We start from the raw sequence: 23,946 nt of genomic DNA, 5'->3' as shown, positions 1-23,946 counted from the left end.
ACTAAACTATTTCCTTTTCTTTGTAGTCTTTCATTATTCATTTCTGAAATGGAGGGTTACTTGTACCTGTGCAACAATTAGGCATGGAAGTGCATGTCGGCACAGTGCTTTCTGTATGCCTTTGCCTTTCACCAGCATAACTGCCTTTGAAATCTGTTAAGTGTGCTTGGTAGCACACTGAGCTGCTGAGTACCACAGGCATGCAGGATCTTGTGCTAAGAGCCTCAAGATGTACTTGAAGGCTTTGTGTCTTACGGAGAGCCTGTTTGAGTGTAGCCTTAGGGAAGCCTTCAAAATATAAGTTAAGACACTCAGATGGTGTTAATTTGTGTATTATAAAATGATTAGGAAATTAAAGTAGCTGGTTAAGGGCTGCATTTCAGTTCTATTTTCAGAAGTGTAGGGGAAGATTGAAATTTTCTGCGAAAATGGATGTGGAATGTAACGGTCATTTGAGAAACAAAAAATGTGAGCCACAAAACCATTTGTCCTAACAGTCGTTAAGCAGGCATGAGAAGTGGTTATTATAATGAGAAGGAAGATAATAGGCCCAAAATTGATGGTCATAGTATATATTTAATGCTCCCCATAACAAAATCATTCATGCCTTTGCTGCTCACATACTCCTTGTCAAAAATTGGACCAAGGAGACCACTGCAGTAAAGAAGTTAGGAAAATAGTAGAGAGTAGGGAAGGAGCTGAATATTGTAGTGCAGGTGAGGTAGGGACATGAGAAGATGGTAAGAAAGGAACAGGTACTTGCCCAATTTAGGACATGAAATAAGTTAGTATAAAGATTTGTTTGGAGCAGCCTGTGATAATAGTAGGTCTTCCTTCAGCATTCCCTTAATATTTGTTGGTCTTGATATCACTGAAGTGGTAGACCACGATAGAATTAACAGTGCTTTTAGACCTAGTCCTTGATGTCCAAGCCATAGTCAAGCATTTAGGAACAGACTGCTAATGAACTAAAAAATCAGACAAAACATAACAACAACGAAAAACAGAGTGAGAAAACAGTTGCTGACAAATTACTGTGTTATTAACAGACCAGTAAAAAATCCTGTGGAGATGGTTGTCTATATGTAGTTACTCAAACAACATGAAAAAGGTCTGCTGTACTTTAAGCAGTGTGTGCCAGGTAGGGTAACTGGAGCTACACTGGTGTGAAAATCAAAAGGAAGCTGGACCCTATGTCAAGATTTACTGTAAATGAGGCAAGGAATAAGGAAAGGAGGAATGGTAGGGTGTAAGGTATTGAAGTGGAAATGCTAAGTCACAGCTTGAAACCTGGTGGGAAGGCAGGGCCAACCTAGGGGAGCTCAGGTGCATGCAGTGCACCTGAGTGACTAGAAGCCTCAGACCTCATTTAGGGGTTGGCAGTGGAGACACGTATATCTTGCTGGAGATTTCTGCCTACCTGAGGCATTCTAAGGTAAGCAGATTTTTTTTCTTTGTTTCTGTGTCCATGGCTGCCTTATTTGAGCTTATTTTCCCTTATCCTCACTGCAGCTTAGGACTTCGCTGCTCTGCTGTCACTGCTGTGTTTTCCATTGTGTTACAGCATTACAGGTGTAGAATATGTATTGGGAGACAGAGTTAAAATGTTTTTGAATCAGTCTCATTTTAAGGTTTTGAATCAGCATAGACATCTGTGGGATGACTGCAGTTTACATCATGTAAGACTCTAGACTGGATTTTACTCTTTTCACGGTGTTTATTTATCAGGCTTACCCAAACAAGGCATACATGTAGAAAGACTTGTGGTTTGAAAAGATCAGGGTGATAATTTATCTGCTTTGTTTGCTCTGCAGAGGTACAGTCTGTGCAAGTAATCAACCTTGAGTTGTCATGAAAGCTTTTTAGCAGAGGTCAACAAAGTCCTGTGCATAGAGTGTGATATCTTACAGTGTCTAAATTACTTCTATCAAATATTTGCTTGTTCTACACACAGTTTAGTGATTTTAAAAAACCTATTGCTTTATTTTAGTACAATCTAAAAGTAATACCAATATAGTTAGAGAATGTTTTTTTTTAAAACACTTGTTCTTCCTGGAACTGGTGTATCTTGTCATACCTGACTTCTGTGCTTTTGCACAGTTGCTGGGAAGGAATAATTCTTGCCTCTTCTTTCTGATGTTTTTTAAGCCTCAGGACACTGCAGAGTTCTTTGTTTACTATAACAGTCGTTTTTATTTTTGCTGCTTTCTGTTCAGTTACCATGAACTTAATTTAGCATAGTTTAGAATAAATTCAGAAAATATGATATGTGGGATCTAGCTGTCATTTATTATTGTTGTGGAATGATGATGCAGAGTTTTAACTTGTTAGGATTGTCTTCAATTTTCTGGAACAGACCAGCTGTTAATGTTTGAGCTTTTTGCACCTGTTTTCTATAGATATTCCAAAAGTATACAATGTTTTTGGAGTTCACAGTATTTTTAATCTCTTCTTAATGCTTACCTGGTGCTGGTATTTCATAGATATCAATGAGGATTTTATTTGGCTACAAATACTATTTGCTTGTTCCATAGTAGTACTGGGGTGTACCTATAGATTGTGAGGTAACAAATGAGATTCTACTGATCTAATTAATCTAATTTAATGTGTCAAATATGATTTGCAGCACACAGGGGCAGATGCATTTTGAGCCATTGCTGACACTGATCTCTTTAAGGAATTTCCTCTTAGTTGTCTCAGAAAAAACCCAAAATGTTAATTTCAATTTAAGATACATTCTCTTCCTTATAGACCAACCAGCTGAAAGCAGTTCATTTAACTTATTGATAAAGCTCAAAAAGATTTCTGTAACAAATTGTTCAAATCATGAATATGGTATTATTACAACGTGTTTTTGATCAAAGGGAAGGCAGAAAGAGAGGAACAAGCTTGCCCCACGCCCCCAGTTAGGAGATACCCATGTCACATTTATGAAAGAATGACACTATGGAGGTTTCTGACAGTGTCTCTGGTTCTCTAAAAGTTGTTATCGTTTATAGACATCACACTGTCAAATGCTCTGTAGCATCTGCTGGCGATTCTTTTTTTCCCATTGGAAAATGTTTTGCTAATTTTGGATTGATAATTCACTGATTTAAAAAAAAATAATTCTAATGCAGATTTTCTGTGTTGCAAGCCAAAGAAATGCCTAGGCATTCTTTATTGTAGGTCATAATTCTAGACTTAAGTTGTGCGGTCTTTCACCCTAGCAGTGTCATATCTTGAACTGTCTTTATTCCTCAGCTTCTGCTGTTGAGGGTTTTTGTTTTTCTCTTGTTTTGTAGAGAGACCTTTTGAAGCATGCTGATATATTTTAGCTAAAATACATACATATTCATGAATCTCTCCTATCATGATGTCTGCATAATTCTCAGGTACTTTAAACAGTGAAGCAAGGCTTGAGATCTCATGCATCCATCTCAACCTAAACAAACGGTAAGGCAGCTTGATTGCTCTTAGCTGTATTGCTGCTATGTAGGTGCGGGAAAGCTAAGCTGAAGACATGAGCTCTGTATATCTTGAATTATGCTTAAATCCATGGGTCAAGCATGCATCATTTGCTTGCATAGTGTACATCCAATTCTGTAAGACTCTCATTCTTCTTCCAGCTCCAATCAATTGCCAGTTTTGGCTGAGGTTTTTCTTAGAAGGCTAAGGCAGAAACCTGCAACCAACACGTAGATGTTTATTGAAATATAATGGGAGAGTATTATCTGTGTTTCCTTTTAAAAATTTAGGGATTTGAGGTTTTAGTGGACCATCTGTTCTACTATAATATTGAAGAACAGAAGAGAAAGCTAGTGGGAGGCTTTTGGCTTTTAGATGGAGATCTGAGAAAGGACTTCTTAGAGCAGCAGAGAGCGTGGTAGTAGGTTGTGTGTTTCTGATTACCTATTTTGCACTTTAAAGCTCGTAATGTTCTTTAGAAGGGTACTTGGTAACTTTTTTCTTATGCAGCAGAATATATGCGTTGAAAGATTTATTCAGAACGTATAAATGTTTGTTTCAGAAATGTGCCTGAGTTTTATAGCACGTTGTAGATGTAAGAAGATTCATCTTCCTCAGCTGTTGACATATTCAGTGGCAAAGAGAACCTCAAACTGCACATTCTTTCAACAGTCTAAGAGTCTTAGTATGGAAGGAATGCTGTTGAGGATATTAGTTTTCTCGTGGAATTTCCTTCTGCTGAATAACATTGACTCAGTCTTGTATGGATATAGGTTTAGTAATCAGTTTTTAAACCAGAAGCTGATTTTTCACTGAAATTCAGAGACTAGGGACATATAGATTTCCAGGTCTGAAACTTTAAATCTAAATGATTTTTCTGTACCAAGTCTTTATTGCCTTTAGCAGAGTTCTGTATACTCCCTGAATTACATTCAAAATAATAGGGCAATAGGTGTGGAAGAAGGTACAGAACTGTCTAAACCAATCCAATAATTTTAGTCTGAGAGACAGGATATGGTATGATTGATCATGGTTGGTTATGGTAAACATACCGGGCTACCTCTTAGAAACTTCATTACAGTAGATAGGACTCTGCCACAGGTATATCTTCCCAGCTACTACTAATGTCAGTCATAAGATCTGTGAAGAGGGCTAATCTAAACTGAAAAGAACAGTTTAGATGAGTGAATAAAATAAGCTGGGGGGAAAAAGAAAAAGCACTGTACAACAGCAGTTAATTAGAATTTTCTTGGAGCCTCCTCTGTGCAGTGTGTTTTGGATTCTTGTACACAAAAGTAGGCAGTGAGCTGTATCAGGCCTGGAATGCATAAATTAGATCAATGTAATGAGCTCACAAATAATAACATAAGACGTCCTGGAATCATTTTTGGCAATAATGGAAGCAGGCAAATTGTCATGGGTTAGGGGTGTTTGATTTTTAATCTTCTACTCTAAGGTCAATCTAGGCTTATAAAACAAATTTGTCTTCGTGGTGCATGCACATCTAATGATCTGAATCTTTTCTTCAAGTTATTTTAAACTATTTAGATGTGTTTACAAATTGAATTGTGTTTGCTACTGTTTTTAAAAGGAACAAACTTTCAAGTGAATCTGCAAGGAGTGTGTTTGACTTACCTATGTGGTGGGACCCAGAGCTTCATAAGCTATTTATTTTTCTTAAACTCAAATTCTCCACTTAGAGCTGTGGCAGCAACACAATTGCAACTTTCAATAAGATAGAATCCTTCAGAGATGAGTCAATTCTTACACCAGATATTGAGAGCATCACCTTTGTATTGCTAAAAGCCCCAGCTCAGTTGTGATGTTAGCTTCTGGGTTTTTCATATACAGCAAATTAAACTGCTGGGGGAAAAAAAAATCTGAAGATCATCTAGCAACCAAGGCTTGTGGTTATTTTTATGCTGTTTTTGGTTTTTTAATAATAAAATTAATACCGTTTTTCTAATCTATGTATACACACAGAGAATTAGAGTAGTGTTTTATATATAACCACCACCATCATACTTGAGTCTACCGATGTCATCCAGTGGTGGAAGGAGTGATCTTGCCATACCAAGAATACAAAATAAACTGAAAAAATGTCTCCTCGTGTTTTGTTGGCTTTCTGTGTTATGTGACCTGTTCTTGCTGCGCTGGCCTGCTTCTTGAAGGCACGTGTTTTGTCAGTTGTTGTCACTTGAGCTGCTGACAGTCATTAGGAAAGCTCTTGCACAGAGCTCAAAAATAACTTGTGGAATTTAGCTCCTTTCTCTCTTACTTAACCTACCTAGACACATTACAGAGATACAGATTTACATACATGAAATGTGAATGCGCTACTGAGGATTCCAACTTAGAATGGGACTTAAGAAACAAAAAAGTGGTTTTTTTCTCCATTTTTCAGTTGGCCTCAGTGTGGAAAGTAAAAATGGTATACCCAATCCCCCTGAATCCCTTTCTTCCCATGGTGTATATGCTGCTGATTAGCTGTGATGCGTCAGGGGATGTCGTACCCCTGGAGAGCTGGCTATTAAGAGAACATGGTGCCGCTGTGGTCAGCAGCCCTCCAGCTTTGTGTGTGTGTGTTCTGTTTTTCGTAGTGGAGTACTAGTTGGCAAAGCCGAACTGCAGCTGCTAATGGATGAGTGAAAAATGGTGCTGGGGTTTCTAGGTTAACTGTTGCTGTGAGATTAAAAACCCGTTTGTGTGCAGTGGGCTGCATCAGCTCACAGGAAGCTGATGAGTTGGGAGGAGGCAGGTACTGTTCCTTCTTTTCTTATAAATGTCTGTCAGGAAGGCAGAGCAGCTTTTATTTGTGTTTTAGACGGTACCAAAGAATCCCAGTTGCTTTGCTGTTTCTCTCATTGCCATTCTGACATTGTTCTCTGGCCTGTGTGGCCTACTCGGTGTGACCTGTCTGTCCCCCAGTCCCTGAGAGGCCCCTGCCTCTGGGAGCATGCTGCTGGTTTTAGAGAGCTGCAAAGAGAGGCTGATGAATCCCAGAATGCTTAGTGTATAGAATTCTTTGGTTTTATTACCATCTGATCAATACCAATGTTTTATGTCCTCCCTCTCTCCCCAGCGTCTTTAGCTTTTAATTCTCCGTACCAACTGGGGCAGCTGAGATGCATGAACCAAAAAATTGCATGGTTTGTAGCAGGGTAGTGCAGCTCCCCTTATCTGCTGGTGTCATCGGCAGCATACACAGTTATCAGTCTGGCAGGAAAATACGTTTAATTGCAAGAGGTGACAGCAAAAGGTCGAATTGCTGCAGTCAGCTGATGGAGGGTCCTGGCAGCCCGCCTGGGCAGCAGGTGGCACTGTGAGTCCGCAGCAGCGCCCACGGAGCAGTGAGTGCGGAAATTGGGAAAAATGAAAGGAAAAATCATTTATTTTTGCTCCGTATTAGTCTTCTGACCTAATCAGTAAAAAAGTCATTATTCACACAACACTGGGCAATATGCATTGTAATTTTTAACAAATAATAGGAAACTGTTAATGTTTTCACAGGAAATACAGTTCTGTCTTGTGCAGCAATGGTCATTTATCACTGCACTTTGTGAAATCACTCATTTGTTCTAATTTGAATGTAAATGACTCTAAGGTTTTACAAATAAGGTGACAGACTCACATAAATGTAATTGCAGGGTTCATCTCTCTCTTTTTATATATCACTCATTAAGTTATGAATTAAATACATCGTATTAAACCAGGGGCATGTCCAATGATGATATTGTAATGGCAAATTACTCTATGCTATTAGAGGTGTATTTTTTATTCATGGACATTAATTTGTCATTAAGCGGCATTAGTTTAGCACTTTTATGTGGAAGACGTGACCTGAAAGAGGAGACTTACAGTTCTAATGTGGAAGAATGGGAATACAAGCACCGCATAGGCAGAGCCTTTTTTACCTCCTGTAAAGAAGCAGAGGGACGTTTTATTTAAGTTTGATTTGATCTAAAGCAATTTGAGTTGTGTCGAGCCATTTTAGCAAAGGTATTTCTGAAACATGACAGTGCTTTGATTATAAGTATTTACCAATATGGGAAAAGCCAGAATGCTAAGTACAAAGTGGTGACTAGAAATCATTTGTAACCTATGAACCCAAAGAGAACACTGGGCCTGAACTGAGTTGCAATCTGATTTTTATCTCAGAAGTAGTGCTGTGGTAGATAGATGATTGTCCAGCCTTCCTTTTCTCTGTATTGGCCTAACTAAAATATTTTTTTTCTTTCTTCCTTATGAAATAAATCTTTTACTTCCTCTGTACTTCTTGTTTTTAAATGCTATATTATTATTCTCAAGGGGAACAATTTGAAGTTAAAATGTTACGCAGGAGGTAAACCTTTCTCAAGAAAAGGAGTGAGGAAATATGTTGTTTAATAGAATTTGAGAAGCAACTTGGCACTTGAAGTATTAAACTGACGAAAATAGTGGATGTCTCAGTCCACTCTATCTTTAAAAGATATTAATATAAGCATTGCACACTTTATTTTCATTTATATTTCATTCTAACCTTCTCTCATTAAAAGTCTGAACTTTATACCAATCTGTATAGCTGATTCTTACCCTCCTATTTCAATTTATGTTTTTCTGATGGTTTAATTATTGCTGTTAGATCCATCTGTCTTAACTGCTCACAACACCCCCAGCTATTGTGTTGTGCTAGTTAAGAAAATTTGCAACAAAAATGTCCAGATCCAAAGCCCAAGGTATACAGAAGTAGTTTCAGGGAGAGAGGTACCTGAGGTTAACATGCAGATTTATCTACTTAGAAACCTAATAATAGATAATTATTCTTCGCTAAAATATTTCACTTCATAGGAGAGGAAAAAAAAAAAAAAAGCAAAGAAGTTCTCTGTAAAGCTGTTGATATTTTCCAGATCTGTTAGCAGTGGTAAATGAGGCAACCTTTCAGTACAATTCATCACTTACAGTGTTTTTGCACAACTGAACAGTAGTACAAGTTACTGGGGATTCAATGCCTTGCTTTAGAGTTATGGTCTAGAATAATTCTGTTTAAAACAAAAATTCAGTTTCTGTCTAGTGGGTAGTGAAGAGATCTCGCAGCCAAAAAGAATATAAATATATACATGCTCTCTTACAGAGTCTTCAGCCAATACGTAATGAGAGCTCTAAAACTTGAAAGTTGTCCTTATTAATCTCACTAATTCTAAAAAAAATTAAGGATAGAAACCTAAAGATTAGTGGTATTAAAAACTTCGTTAGACATCTGTGTGTTATTCCAAACTGAAAAATGTTTGTAACTTTCACTTGTGCTCCCGTATAATCTATTCTAAACATCTGTTTATTAATTTGGAGGAATTGCTGCTAAATTTCCCATCTGCTTCACCAGTCTTTCAGAACTTGAGATTAGTACCACAGTGTGTGTCTAGATGCTGAGGTGGCATTGGATCTTGAATTAGTTAAACTAGGACTTCTGATTGCAGTTTGTGGGGAATTGAGCTGGTATCACACAAAATTGTCCCTACTGTAATTTTTATAGGAGCAGTTGTGTCCTCTGAATTAGAGAGGTAGTAGTGTGTTGTTGGTCATCCCTTTGTAAGCACTTTGACCTTTGTTGTGCAAGTTTTCAGAGCTGCTTAATGGAGATTATATCTAAATTCTAGTTCAGAGTTCTTTTCTTGTATACCATAAGCTGTTCCACTTATATGTGCAAAAGTCCTCGAATTTATGCAGTACACAAGCACACCTGTTTATCATGGGAAAAGTGTTGTAGTACCTGTAGACAGATCCAGCCTCCGAAAGACATCAGGATAGGAATTCTCATTGATTTGAAAGGACATGTTGTAGACATGGAGAAAATGAGGGGAATATGCCCAATGTCATAGGCTTCAAAATAAGTGTTTATATGTGCTTGTATTTTGTTTTTGTCTGCCCCACAATGTTTTTACTGATATTTATGTCATTACTGTCTTCCTGGGGAACTGAAGTGTGCAGGGAGTATATGTATACGATGCTGATGTCAAGGACACCCAGAGACTGATATTGAATGTCTACTGTAACTAGGTACTTGAAAGTTAGTGTTGTGAGCCTTAACCTGCATATGTACGTATTATATACACATCATTGGTGACAAGTCCTTCTCAAGATCTGGGCTCGTTTAGCACCATTCAGCCCTGGACCAAAATCTGAATAGGGAGATGGAACTTCTTGGAAAGGAATAAAACAAGTAACCAGAATGATCATTGCATGGGGTGAAAGTTCATAGAAAAACCAAACAGATGTTTAGTAGTCTCTAAACATCTGTTGTTCTGCTTCTAGAGGTGGTTGAAATCTCTGAAATTTTGATATTTTAGCAACATATCTTATTACAATTTCAATTTTAAAAGGATTAATTTTTAATTAACTTTCATGGTATAGTCATGGATCAAAAAAGCATTTTTCACTGAGTTCTAGTTCATTTTTAATAACCGTTATTTATTTAGACTAGTTAGATTTTCTAGTAAAGGGTACCTATGGCTTCACTTCCTTCTGGTAGTGTTTGAGAGGGGTGTAGAAGAGGACATGTCATATACTTCTGAATTTTGAGGTATTGTAGTAGTGAATACTTGGAGTTTGGCCCTGCAGCAATCTATTCTGCTTATAAAGGTAGTGACTTCAAAGTGACATCTTTACGCCAATGATAATTTTGCCATTTGTTTCTTTGTCCTGTGTATATAAAGCAGTGATTAAATATTTTCTGTATTTCTGTGGGGGGAAAAAAAATGCCATAATAGTAAAGCATAGGATTCTAACATTCTCAGTTTGGGAACGGGAGGATGGGTAGTTTTAATTCTTGGTAAGAACAGCTAGAAACTAAATAAAGAAAAATCGTTTTGATTTTTGAACACTCACACTTTCCTGATGCTTAGCACCTCCAACAGTGTGAACATTCACATCTTTGTTTTTGGGATGACTTGTGACGTTTTTGACACTGGTGAGGGTCAAATATAGGAACTGCTGAACTGGGCATTGAGTCAAGGCTCATTTTCTACATTTGAGCTTTCGTCTTTCTAGGTTTTCTGGTTTTGAGAGTAAGATTTATAATAATTTCTGACCAAGGAAGTAATAGGTGAATCCCTGGTCAATAGTGTTTAAAATACAAACAGAAAACCCTTGATCCTACTGAATCATAATGAACTCTTAGTTTTTCTTTTTATTTGATGTTGCTTCCTTTTTTTTTTTTTTTCAGTTTTCTTCTCATATGTGGACTACTACCTACTAATCCTCTCTATACTGTCTTCCTCCTGATATTAGTTCTGATTATCATGTACTAAACTTACTAATCAGCACAGCTGTCGGTCATGGGAAAAAGGGATGTTATTTTCACTGCAAAATTTAAGGATAGTGTTGTAGAGAGGTTTTATTTTACTGAGACAAAACATGTTACAGACTTTTCTCTGAACTGCAAAATGACATAAAATTGTTTTATGGTTGGGGGTAGGGGAAGAATTCTGTAGCAACTAAAATGTTGGAGTAGGTTCTAGGTTCTGCTTTTTTTATCTTTTCCATCGTGGAAAGTTTCTTAAATCATACTTCTGCCTCCCTTTTTTTCTCTGTAGGATGAAAATTTGTTTTGATTTAGTGCTGTGGGCACAAAATTGTTCAGTTATTTTTGGGTGGTCAGATAGCGCAGGAGCACAGAGCTACCTGAACAAGTAATAGTATTCCAGATGAAATATATTTTGTGATGCCTTCAATGTTGACTTTTTATCATTCACATCCTTATGATCAGATTATTAATTCATGAGTACCCTTGTATCTTCCTGCAGCTGCAACAAGTCTGTTAAAATGCACAGCTGCAAAATGATTGAAATCACACAGAGGCAGTGCAAGCGGTCCTGTACCGCCTAGCACAATGATCAGGGTAATTTTGATCCTATATCCACAAGCTGGAAGCTTGTATTTGCTGAAGATCTTGTCAGAACTGTCTAGCTTTTATGTGTTGTCTCCATTTTATAAACACCTTTGCACAAGATCAAATCCTCCAGGAGTCTTTCTTTAAAAAAGAACTTAAGTTGAGCACCTTAAATCTTACAAGGTTGGTTTTCCAGGCAGTAGTAGTTTCATATCCTTAAAGTATGGACTTCAGAACTGGGAGCAATATTTGAGCAGTAACCTTAAAATTGTTTTGTGAAGTAGCAAGAGTGTTTCTTGCTTTTATTGGACAGCGCTCAGTGTGTGTTTTATGACATGAGCCTTTTCTTTGCCATAGCACATTGCTGCAAACTCACATTGCGATTTTGACAGCTTCTTAGTTTTTTCTTGATGGCCTGTAAGTGTTGTTCCAAATACAGCCCATTGTGTTTTCTGTATCAGCTATGTTACTGCTTCTAAGAATTGTTTTTTGTTTGTTAGTTTGTGTTTTTAAAGTGTGGTAGTTTTGCCAGGAAATCAAGGCAATACTTGTATTCTGTATTCTCATAATTTGTGACCTGCGTCTGTGGAGTCTTCTGCAAATTCTACTAGCAAAATTTACCATTGTTTAGTTCAATTAAACTTTTACTGGTGTTGATCCAAGACTCAATTCCTTGTGGACTTCACTGGGAAGAGTTACGCTGCTTGATGACTTAGTTTGATGTTGACATTAAAGAAATCTTTCATCCAAGGTGCATCCTACTAAATGTATGACATACAATGAAAAAGTGAAAATCTTACCTGGATATCCAGGAGAACTCTGTCTTCTTTTGCTGCTATTCATACAATGAACTACAGTTCTAGAGAGGTAACAGAAACTGTTTTCTAATATTTACCTCGTAGGTCTTACTATTTTTTTTGTCTGTATTTGCAAATTGATTCCTAAATTAATTCCATCCATTGTGTGATGCTAGGTTGACTAGTGTACATGTAGTTGATCAATTTTTCCAAACTTTTTTTCAGTGTTTACTCAAGATTAGAGGTCTCCGTAACTAGTCCTTTTAAAATTCTTTTCTTTATCCATGGTGGTGGTATCAAATAGTCTAATTTCTATTCATATCTGCCTTAGTTACAGATAGAAAGTAGTGTTAAAACAGCAGCAGCACGTATGGGGTACATTTTTGCAGACACAAATTTGAAAACGTTCTACCCCTTCTATGTCACTTTCTACAACCTTGTCATATACTTTTAGAAATGACTGACTTTTTGTCATAAATTCATTGTTTACTTCACCTTTTTCCATGCTTACGTTATCAGTTTTGATTTTGTTGTATTGATGCTTCTGCATCTTCATTTAACTCACTAGCAAGTGGATCATTTAGTGACCACACACAAGCCTTTGTCAGCAACATTTGAGCTCTCATGAAATATTGAAACATCCAACTTTTTCTAGTAATTCTTGTAATTTTACTCCATTTTGTTTTACCAATATTTCTGGTATACTTGGAAAAGTAAATTCCTTTAAGGTTTCCAAAAGAGAAGGTCCCCTACTGATACTTACTCCTTTCATACAAGTGAGAAGCTAGTAGACAGCTGTGGTGATGTGATTCTTATGTTGTGTTTAGGAACTGCTAATTTTGAATTGTGTCTATCAAAACAATTCTGAATATTGAGTTATCTCGCACTGGATTCGGTCTTGCTGTTGTTAGAGTATCACATAGAGGCTTAAAATTCTGAGAAAGCTGTGATGCTTTGTGAGTTGTTCAGCAAATACTTCTGAGATTGCATTTATCTGTGCTAATGAACTAGTTGTTCCATGTTTTAGACAGTTTGTTTCATTCTCTGGTGAGATTAGATGCCTACCTCATTCCTGGTTCTCCATCATTAGATGTGTTTATTAGCTTTGTAATCCTTAAGCATTTGGTAATAGGCTGCTGTCTGGGATTCTGAAGTGGTCCCTTGCTGGTTTTATTATAGAACAAACATGAAATGTTCAAGAAATAAAATATCGTAAGATGATTCTGAAACAGAATTGTTCATGTGGAAGAACTATGTAATTCAAACACCTCGCTTGTTCTTATTTATATCTAGAATGTTAACATTTACATATTGATAATTGTTGATAAATATGAATAATACAATATGCTGCTTATATGTCTCCTACTGCAGCATTATGAATGTTGACTTTCTTTTTTTAGTTAGTGAATAGCCTGATATTGACAATCTTCATCATTATTTATTTGCACTGGAATAGGATGAGGTTTTAGCTGCGAAGTTCAAGCAAGTCAGTAGTGAGGAAACCCAGCCATTTATTTTTCCAGATGCTGTGGAGGGAGTCTGTGGAAGTTTTTCACAGTCACAGCAACTGTTTCCATTCTGAATGTTTTTAATGTGAAAGAAAAAAACCCAATGTATTTTCCTGTCAACCTCATTCTTAATAATGTGTAGTAAACTTGTTGGGATGCTTTCATAAAGAAATTCATTTTAAGGTTGGAAACGTTCAGCTTTAGAACATAACATTTTGGCAAAACAATAAATTATTTGGGGAAAAAAGGTCCTTGCAAAGGGGAGCTCTCAGGCGCCTCAGTACCTATATTAACAGATCTAACACTAATGCTGATTTTATTTTCTTTTCTCACTGATAACAGAAACAGGCATAAACAGTAAAAATCACATTTTAACATACTGTGTATTAGAAGCATTTTTACTAGCATCTTCACTGTATTTGAAGGTTTTCATACTTGATGTTGATTTGAAGATTATTTTGTTTCAGAATTTTACAGGGATTTCCTTTCCTACTTTTGAAACAAGTGTTAACAAAACTCTTGAAATTATTTTTCCCCCATTAAGTAACTGGTATGTACCAGGACAATTATGAGATTCATTATTCCTATATAGAAAGAAATGAAGTTGAAAGCAATTGGAAAATGATTTCTGAGCATCATTAGTAGAATGTACTGCGTTTCAGTGGCTCATATTCAATTCCTGTTTGTAACATGTCATATCATTTCTGTCCTACCTGACAGACAGAAGGGCTGTTACTGTTTCTCACTTGAGGAGCAAGTTTACAGAGAATTTTCATGTCTTAAATCACAGGATGACTTTGAGCTACTAATGTGACACCATCAACAAAAAGGCAGTTTGAGCCTAGGATGTTTCATGCAGGCTTATTTATAAAGCCAAGGAAGTATTTAATGCTAGCACGCGGTGATGCCACTGCTTGATGTGGAAACATCACAAGGAGTACTGTGAAGGGTTTGCCCATGTAGCAGAATAAATGAAGTCAAACTGGGAGAGGTGTAGAAAGGGGCAGCTAGGATGATCAGGAGGGCCTGTTGTACATGAGGAGATTAAAAGAGCCTGACTTTTTCAGCCTAGCAAATGAAGGCTGAGAAAGAATATGATTGGCCAGGGAAATAAATGCCTGGGAAAAGAGAGAGCTTAAACTAAGAGATAATTTTGACACAGAAACAAAAGTGTATAAACTGCCTGAGTAGATTAAGCTGGAAATGAGAATACAGAAGGCTTAGCTGATTTTGAGACTTGTAGTACTACTTAGGAGCAAGAATGGAGTTAGTTTTAAGCTGGATTTTTCTTAATTTGTCAATAAGATGCTTCAATCAGCATGTCCAGTATTCCAGCAGTATTGGCTTCCACTCCTATATTCTCTTGAAACAGTTACTAAGTTCTGCAAGAGAATTGGAAGCAACGGTATTGCACCATTCTTCTTTTTTTTTTTTCCCCTTTAGTTCTCTTTTGATGGTAAATATATTTTGCAACTGCTACTAGTGTGAACTTTAGGTCTCTGAAGAACATAACTTGTTCATTCTGGTTTTGACAATATTAGCAACAAAAGAGGCAGAAGAGAACATTAGCACGCAAGGTTGCTGTCAGTTGATGAATCAGCCAAGTACTTTTCAGCTTTATCTTTCACTACAGCGAAACTCTTCTCTCTGAAGATGTAAAGTAATGGAACATTTTTGAGGATGGTATGTCAATATCCTGTGTCTTCTGACACAGTAAAGAATACACGATTATGCCATTCCTCATAACATTTGTAGAGGTCATGTTCCCAAAATTGACAAAACCTGTAAATGTTGATAAATCTGCAGAAATTCTTGCTTTGGGTTTTTACGTTGTCTGAAACAGTATAAAAGAGGCAGGTGAAGTGTTCGATGGCCTCCACGTGCTATTTCATCTCTATGTTTTTATTTGTTAAATAATACTTGTTCCAATTATTTTGCCAAGAAACCTCTCTGAGAAGTGAAGCTTTTCATCTGGGGAGTTCTTGTGCCAGGTGCATAAAAAATTGCAACAGCAGCATCAGTCTAGCGATGCAAAGCAGCTATTGAAAACACTGCAGAACTTTACCTGTGGTTATTCCAATGATGCCATGAACCTCTTTAACTGAGTAGCGTTAATATTTCGTTATTATATTTCTTTCCATGATACACATAAACATGTATGTAATATATAACAAAAATGTAAATGAGGGTGACAAACAGTATAGTTTATGTATATATATATACAAACTATATTGTTAGTATATATTTATTTATTGTTAGTTTATATATATATAGTTTGAAAAGACTTGTACTGTTTAATCACTTAAATTAATCCCCCTGAGATTCTAGAAAGCATTGACTTTTGTGTTTTACTTTTGAGTGTCTGCATATTACATGTTTCACTTTCTTTTTCAAAGCCTACTAAAGTCTCACCACATGAGCAATCTGAGCATGTCATGGCTTTCTCTTGCACTTGTGAAGGTCTCAGACCTCTTCTTCCCTGCATTAGAAGAGGGTGATCACTGGATCACTGGCACCAGTAAGATAGAAACTGAAAGCTAAGCAGATGTAGGGAAATAGTGAGTGAGGAGGGGTATAAATACTCACAGGGAGGATGGAAAACAATAAGCTTGAGGGCTTGAGTTGGTTTATTAGTACTGCGCTTGTACGTAGCTCCAGACCTACTTCTGAAATAAAAGGTGCAAAACAGTTTTTTATGCTTTTAAGCATGGAGGGGAAAAAAAACAAAAGCAAAAATTAAATGAAGTGCTAAGGAAGTGGTGATCTACCAGAAAACTGAATTTTATAAAATTCAATTCTATTGAAAACTCATCTTTTACTGTGCCTATAAATGTATCTATACATTGCACTGATCTTGTAATAAATGTAAACACTATTTTTTACACTGTGAAATTCTCACCCAGCTGTTCCACTGTGACTGGACTTCATCCCAAATGTCTTTCATGGTTCACCTGGATGGCCTTGGTGCTTAGCAAACCAAAATTTCCAAACAGATCTAAAATGCAGTTTTTGAGGGATTTGTGCATATGTTTAGTATGAAATATGTATTTCTGTTGCTGTGCTGTTAAGTATGTGCCTTATCTGTCAGGTCATAGGTGAGTGAGTGAGGTTTTGTGAAACTAGAGCTTTTGCTACATAAGAAAAGAGTGAGAACCAATGGAAATGGATTTCTTTTCTTGTAAAGCTGAGTTGATCTCTTTTGTTGTCTTCTAAGTGAATTTTTTCATGACATTTTTTAGTTTTGTTAGTGGTCCTGATCTAGTCAGAGTCTGCCTTTTCTATGATTTATGTCAAGGTTCTGTCCGGAACAATGCAGTTGGTTTAACACAGCAGAAAACCTGCAGGACTTGAGATCAGGATCCTGTTGTGTTAGATTCTGCTTGAGAGTAAGCCATCCCTGTCCCATAAATGTCACCGTTCCTTTTTTTTGTTGTAAAGAGGCTGAACCCCTTTTAGGAAAATGGGGAAATAGTGTCTCAGTGCAACTCTTCCATTATAGCAGCAGGGCTAGGCAGTTAGTACTTTGATTTATAACAGTGTTGTAATCTAAATAGGAAGCAGGTGGAGTTACAACTGGGTATGATACTTGGGATATTAATGGCTTGGCTTGGCAGTGGAATTTCTAAAGCTGTATATACTTTTTGTGTCTTAATTATGCATTCATTAAAAGCTTTTATACCCAACAGAATAAAGTAAATATTTTTTGATCTCTGTAGTGTGCTCCCAGACTGTAGATTTGCACAGCAGGGTCTTGATAATCTGAATAAATTGTATTTCCCCAAGGAGTTTATCTTTCAAATAAGGTCATAAAGAAATGCATTCTTTCCCCTTAGTTCTCCTTGTGCTTTTTCTGCTATTTATAACACAGAGTACATGAACAGAGGTATATTGTACTCTACTGTGTACTTGGTTATGATTAACTCTAATTTATCAATCTGTTACTTGCATCCTTTTCTGTGGCTTGTGCAATGCAATTATTCTTTAAAGTAAAATAAATAAAGATGGATTTGGTAGAATTTAAATACAATGTTTATATTTTCTTGTTTGACAATTTATCACATCTATATTAAAATAAACCTCTGTATTAAAACACAGACAATGTCACATCATTTATTTTGTATATTTAATATTGTCTTTCAGGTTATGTTTGTTTGGAAAAGTGATCTTCTTTTACAAATGCCTTAAATGTCAGCTGATTGTTGGATTGGTTTGACATCTAAAGGCTGATACCACTGAAACAAGACCAGTAATGTAGAACAGCAGAATGTCTTATTTGTGGCATGGGGGAGGAGAAGGAAAGTAGAGTAAGTAGATTGCATAGAATCAAAGGCAGTTTCTCATTTTAGAAGACGCTGCTAAATAATTTGACCAATTTATTACAGAATCACAGAATCATAGGGGTTAGAAGGGACCTCTGGAGATCATCTAAATCCAATCTCTCTGCAAAAGCAAGTTCCCTGGGATAGGTTACACAAGAAAGTGTCCAGGCGGGTTGCGAATACCTCTAGAGAAGGAGACTCCACCACCTCTCTGGGCAGCTTGTTTCCATGCTCTGTAACCCTCAAAGTGAAGAAAATTTTCCTCATGTTTATATGGAACTTCCTGTGTTCCAGTTTGTGCCTGTTGCCCCTTGTTCTGTTGCTCAGCACCACTGAAAAGAGCCTGGCCCATCCATTTGAACCCCACCCAATGGATATTTATAAGCATTGATAAAGTCCTCTCTGTTTCTCTTCTCCAAGCTGAACAGTCCCAAGTCTCTCAGCTGTTCCTCGAGGACCCTAATCATCTCTGTGGCCCTCCACTGGGCTCTCTAGAAGTTCCCTGTCTTGTTTTTGTATGAAGGAGCCCCAAACTGGACATGGTACTCCAGAAATGGCCTCACCAGGACAGAGTAGAGGAGGAGGTAAACCTCCCTCGATCTGCTGGCCACGTTCTTTTTAATGCTCCACAGGATAACACTGGCCTTTGCCTGATTTCTTACTCTTAGGAATGCACCAGTCCTGAACTTGGATGAAGCGATGCTTGAGTGTCAGCCAGCTTTCTTACTTTCCAATGACCTAACCTATGGGACACCTCCAAGTAGGTCCTTGAAGAGGTCAAAGTTGGCTCTCCTGAAGTCCAGTGCTGCAGTCCTACTTATTGCCTTGTTTCTTCCATCTAAGATTCCAAACTCTGTTATTTCATGGTCACTGCATCCAAGGCCGCCCCCAACTTTCACATTCCCAACCACTCCTTCCTTCCTTGTAAGAACAAGGTCCAGCAGCACACTTCTCGTTGTTGGCTCCACTACCACCTGTGTCCAAAAGTTATCTTTTTGTTGAAGTCTCACATGAGAACCAGTGCCTATGATCATGAGGATGCCTTCAACTGTCTGTAGAAGACCTCATCAACTTTCTCCTCCTGATCAGGCGGCCTGTAGTAAACACCCAAAACTATGACACCCATATTAACCTTAATTCTCACCCATAAGCTCTCCACTCATTCATCATCATTCCCTAGGCAGAGCTCTATGCATCCCGTTTGTTCTTTCACATAAGGAGAACTCCACTGTCTTGGCTTGGTGGTCTGTCTTAGAAAGTACATAGCCACCCATAACAGCATTCCAGCCATGAACTTTCCCACCATGTCTCCATGACTGCAATGACTACACACAGATCCCTAATTCTTCCTGTTTATTCTCCATGCTGTGTGCATTGGTACACAGGCACTTTAGAGAAGAAAAGGGAGCAGAGGATGAAGGTTTCCCTATAGGGAAGCAAGAGGATTCCATATAGCTACACATAACCTTGAAGTGAGTGGCCTTCTGGCTCCTGTTATGGAAGGCAGTGAAGGAATGTCTGTCATTGATCTGATTGGCCTGGCTTGTTCCCCAGTTGGTTGCGATGGTGTGAATGTTATCATTTTGGACCCAACCCCCCAAGTCCTTCAGTTTAAAGCCTGTCTCATTTGGTTAGCCTGGCTGCTGCCACAAATTGCACTACCTTTTCTAGACAGGTGGATCCCATTCTTCCCTAACAGGTTATAGTCATCATAGAAAGTTACACGTCATAAAAACCAAAACCGTTGCACCAACACTTGCCACATAGACAGGAGTTGATGTGTGTTATGTGTCTATTTCTGGCTTCCCTCTTCCCTCCAACTGGTTGAATTGGTTTGACTTCACTGTGAGATTTTAGAATCATTTTAACTGTTAGTTGAAAATCTGTTATTTTTTTATCTTACGCATATTTTCCTAGTCTGAATGTTTCATCAGTGTAGCATGTCGTATTAGAAGAGAGAGGATTGCTACCTTTCCCTAATTCTTTTTAACTCTTTGTGAAAGTTCTACTTGTGTTCCTATTTCATCCTTCGGTTCAAAAAAATAAATGGCTTATATTTAAAAGATTTTCTAAACAAGATGCAAAGTTACAAGGCCTGTTTTGTATTTTTTTTTAAAGAACGTATACTGTGATACAGTTCCAGAAATAAGATGCACACAACTTTAGTACAATATAATAAAATGTATGTGAACTAGAAACTCTTGTTATGACCAGAACTAAATTTCCTATTTAGTAACCTGTTTTATTTCTCATTTTTTTAACAAATTTTTCATTCAATTAAGAGCTTAGCTTGAAAACGTGTTCATCGGAAGCCAATCAGACTAAGTTAACAGTAATTGCTTTGATGCTTCCTTTTTTTTTTTTTTCTAAAGCCAGAAGATAAGCTGTATTTTTTTGCAACTAACTTGCATAGTGTGTTTTAGTCTGATGTTTTTGAAAGTCTTACTAGTTATGGAGAGCTTGGTTATCTGATCTGTAGGATACATCTTACAGTCTCAGTATGACTTTTTTTGCCCTCTGATATCATCATGGAGGCAACAGTGTATAGTACTGTATAATTTTGATTGGAAAATTGGTATGACATTCTAATAATTTTCATTCATGAAAGCTAATGCACTGCTGCTTATACTGCAAAGTACAAACCCATAGATCCATTCAAACTTTATGAAAAACACAAATAGGTGTTTTTGATTACAGGCCAAGACCAGCTTTGGCAAAATATACTTGCAATATTCATCAAGCAGTAAACTGTGAGTCCAGCAGGTCACCCTCATATTATGTTAGACAAAGCATCAAAAATCTGCTGAAGCCTACCAATAAAAATAAGTAAACAAATAAAACCCATAATAAATAAATAAACAGACACATATATAATATAAATAAGCATCTGGAGTAACTGAACAGTTATAAATAGAAATAAATAAATAATATTGTAAGCAAACAGCTGATGAGAGTTTGTTTTTTATCCGTAGAGTTCTTCAACCTCTCTGCTGTATGACAGCTTTCATCAAAAACTTCAGTTGGTGTCATTTTGAGGGGTGGGGGAGCCTGAGGGATCATCAAAAATACCAAAACAAAAAATGCAGGTGTAGCAGTGCTTTCCACATTTCACTGAAAACGTGAATATTTTTTTAGGGAAAAATTGCATTTGTATGTCACACTACTCTGTATGAGAAAACATTCTGTTATCTCCAGTGTTGTCCTCTTCTGAAGACCATTTTAAGACCTTCTCCATTGAGTTGGGATGTTGTTCCTCAGATCCTAATACTTAATCATTTATTTGTTTATTTTTATCCTCCCCAGATATAGCTGTTGATAAAAGAGCTCAGTATAATACACCAAGTTGTTCTAAATTTCTTTCAGAATGTTTGACATTCATTCAATCAAGGATATTCTTTCTAACCAGCCACGATAAAGGCATGGTTGCTGCCTGTTAGATGCTGTGATATGTTCTTTGATTATGCTGCGTGACATTGGTGCCGCTGCTGCATGGTGCTGTGAGGAACCGCCTGTGATCCGCAGATATTAAATCATGGAGGAAGCGCACGGACCAGATGCTTTTCATATAAAATTCCTTCCTTTCTCTTTGTTTTTCTGCAGCTACAGGAGATTTATCCTTGCCTCCTCTATGTTAATGTGAAGGGGAGGTGACACCATGGAGCTGTTCAGAATTTCTGTGGCTTTGGGGCTGATGGCTGTTGGTGCTTATTCTGGCAATTTAAGCACCTTCTCTTTGTTCTTCCAAGAAAAGAAAGAGAAGCTTCTATGCAACAGTTTAAGCAGATAATGAATGGGATTTGTCTTTAACCTACATCCCTGCCAGTGAAGGTGGGTGTTCAGGTTGGGAGATAATGCAGCAAATAGGGGCCTCCGAAGGATTTTGATTCAGTTTTCTCCAGCACTGACTCCTCTAAGCAGGTGAAAAAAAATTCTTTCTCCACTCTCCATTGCATATGCATAAACAGCTCCACAGTCATTGGGACAGCCACCCAATTCACACGTTCGAGATGTAGCCCATAAAACCTTCCAAAAAAACCCTCTTCGCACTTTCCCATCTTCCCTGTTGCTCTGCTCGATCTGCCAGCCGTGCAGCTCATTTGACATTTACAAGATTTCTTGTCAGTTTCATTTGGTTCTGCCATCCCATCCAGCAGAGCAGCGAAAGTGAAATTGCCTTAATTCAGTCTGTTTCTCTTCCCTGCTCTAGTCCCAGTGTTAACGAACCCGTGGAGTGGAACTGACAACAGTTCTTGTCACTTTCACACCTGGAGCTGGTCAAGGAGAAGGCTGCTGAGAGGGAGCAATGCAGGAAATTGGAAGGTGGAAACTGGGGCTGTGAAGGGGAGAAGAAGAGACATGTGAGCATACGGCAAGAACAGAGAGAACGGATAAACAACCTTCTTTCCCTAGTGGCCTAATTGCTTTTCTCTGACGTAGGTGCATTCTGAAGAGCCTATGGTCTGGAGCAACTGACACTAATTTACAGGGGGTGCCAAGACAAAAGCATTAGCCTATAAATATAAGTTACCTGGTACCAGGATGAAGAAAATGTCTTGCCCAGACAGTAGCTTTTGTCTTTGCAGGTTTGCTGCTGCTAGAAGGAAGGGGAGAAAGAATATGAGGCCAACATCCACTACAGGTTGCTGTCAGTGGTTTGAAAAAGAAAGGTCTATTTGTTCATTGAAGATAAACTTACGCATAATAAAATGTAGCTCAGCATCTCGTATTTTGTGAGGTTTCATGGAACTAAAATTTGTAGTGCACAGGCGCTCTACATCAATCTGAACAGTAAATAATGAGCAAACAATTGCTTTGTAACAAACTACTGTAGTTAAAAATACACTTGTTAACTCCTGTGAGCTCTTGTCATAAACCATGCTGGTGTATTACTTTATATACGAATCCATACTTCTTATAGATTCTGTATGCATATGTAACTGTTGCAATATAAATGACTAGTATCATATATATTTGCATATGCCCTGGTAACATTTGCACATACATTGTGAATGGAGCTATGATAATTAATTTCAAGTTGTATTGCCTTCTTTCTCCTCAGCTTCCAAAAGAACAGCCTTTTTTCATTATTTGAGACCTGTGGGTTTTTTTCTCTTTTTTTCCTTCTGAGATGTATTTTGTTTGCTTCACCCATTTAGGAATTAAATAGTTTTAATTACTTGGACCTGTATAAGCTTGCGGACCTCTTCAACCTCACTTTGTTGGAGAATGCAGTGGTTGACTTCTTAGTAAAACATCTCTCTGAACTACTGAAGAGTCATCCTGAAGAAGTGCTGGCACTCCCATACTGTCTCCTTCGAGAGGTTTTTAAAAGTGATAGACTCACTTCACTCAGTGAAGAACAAATCTGGCAGGTAAGAAGTCTGGTGAACAAGCAGAATGTGTGATACTCTCTTAAACCATTGCATTGCATTGTTGTTTTCGATCCCTGAAGCAATCTCAAGTGAGAAAAAACTGTGAATAGCAACTCTGGGAAATTCTTCAATTAATTAAAAAAATATATATTGTATTGCATTAATGCAGTTTGTTTGAAAGAAAACTTTGTTTTTGTGGTTAACTTGTATTACTTGGATGTGGCCAGAGATTTTCTTCTAGATCCAGCTTTGCCTGGTGGGAAGGGATGCCTGATATGCATGTGATTCATTTTCATTGTCTCTGGTGGGGCTTGTGCCACAAGGTTGGTGGCAAATCTGCTTCTGCTGTCTGTCCCACTTGCTTCGGACAAGCTTAGCTGCATAACTTCTGCTAGTGCTTGAAATCCCGTGCGGCAACTGAGCAAAGGAAACTGCATTGCTCTGCCCTCTGATATCTGCATGGAGGCTTCGGTGGAAGGTTTGTAGCAAGAACCTGCTGACGGCAAACATTTCCTTTAAAATAAATTGGATCCAGAAAAGCACCGGGTTGCTAGTTGTAGAATATTAACAAGATTAAAGAATTGTATTGTAATCTCCAGTGTGAGGGGAAAAAAACATCTATCCTGTAAAGAGAAACAC

The 23,946-nt window shown here is 37.6% G+C and overlaps 1 protein-coding gene across 16 annotated transcripts in view; it reads left to right on the top strand.

The window, feature by feature from the left end:
• The window catches only part of KLHL32 (kelch like family member 32), a 122,396-nt gene that overhangs the window by 60,857 nt on the left and 37,593 nt on the right, over nucleotides 1-23,946 (top strand). For 12 of the 16 annotated variants that reach the window (XM_021391209.1, XM_021391203.1, XM_021391201.1 and 9 more), the window contains one exon: nucleotides 23,092-23,307. The exons of 1 other annotated variant lie outside the window; for it this stretch is intronic. In XM_021391209.1, the coding sequence (XP_021246884.1) occupies nucleotides 23,092-23,307 (216 nt within the window). Of the gene's footprint in view, nucleotides 1-418; nucleotides 1,436-3,374; nucleotides 3,436-23,091; nucleotides 23,308-23,946 lie in introns of those variants that run through there. 3 more of the 16 variants (XM_021391213.1, XM_021391215.1, XM_021391214.1) reach the window with 3 other exon arrangements.

The sequence above is a fragment of the Numida meleagris genome, chromosome 3, assembly GCF_002078875.1.
Source record: "Numida meleagris isolate 19003 breed g44 Domestic line chromosome 3, NumMel1.0, whole genome shotgun sequence".
Lineage (NCBI taxonomy): Eukaryota > Metazoa > Chordata > Aves > Galliformes > Numididae > Numida > Numida meleagris.
The sequence above is the reverse complement of the archived record's forward strand: the minus strand, read 5'-3'. Positions and strand labels throughout refer to the sequence as shown.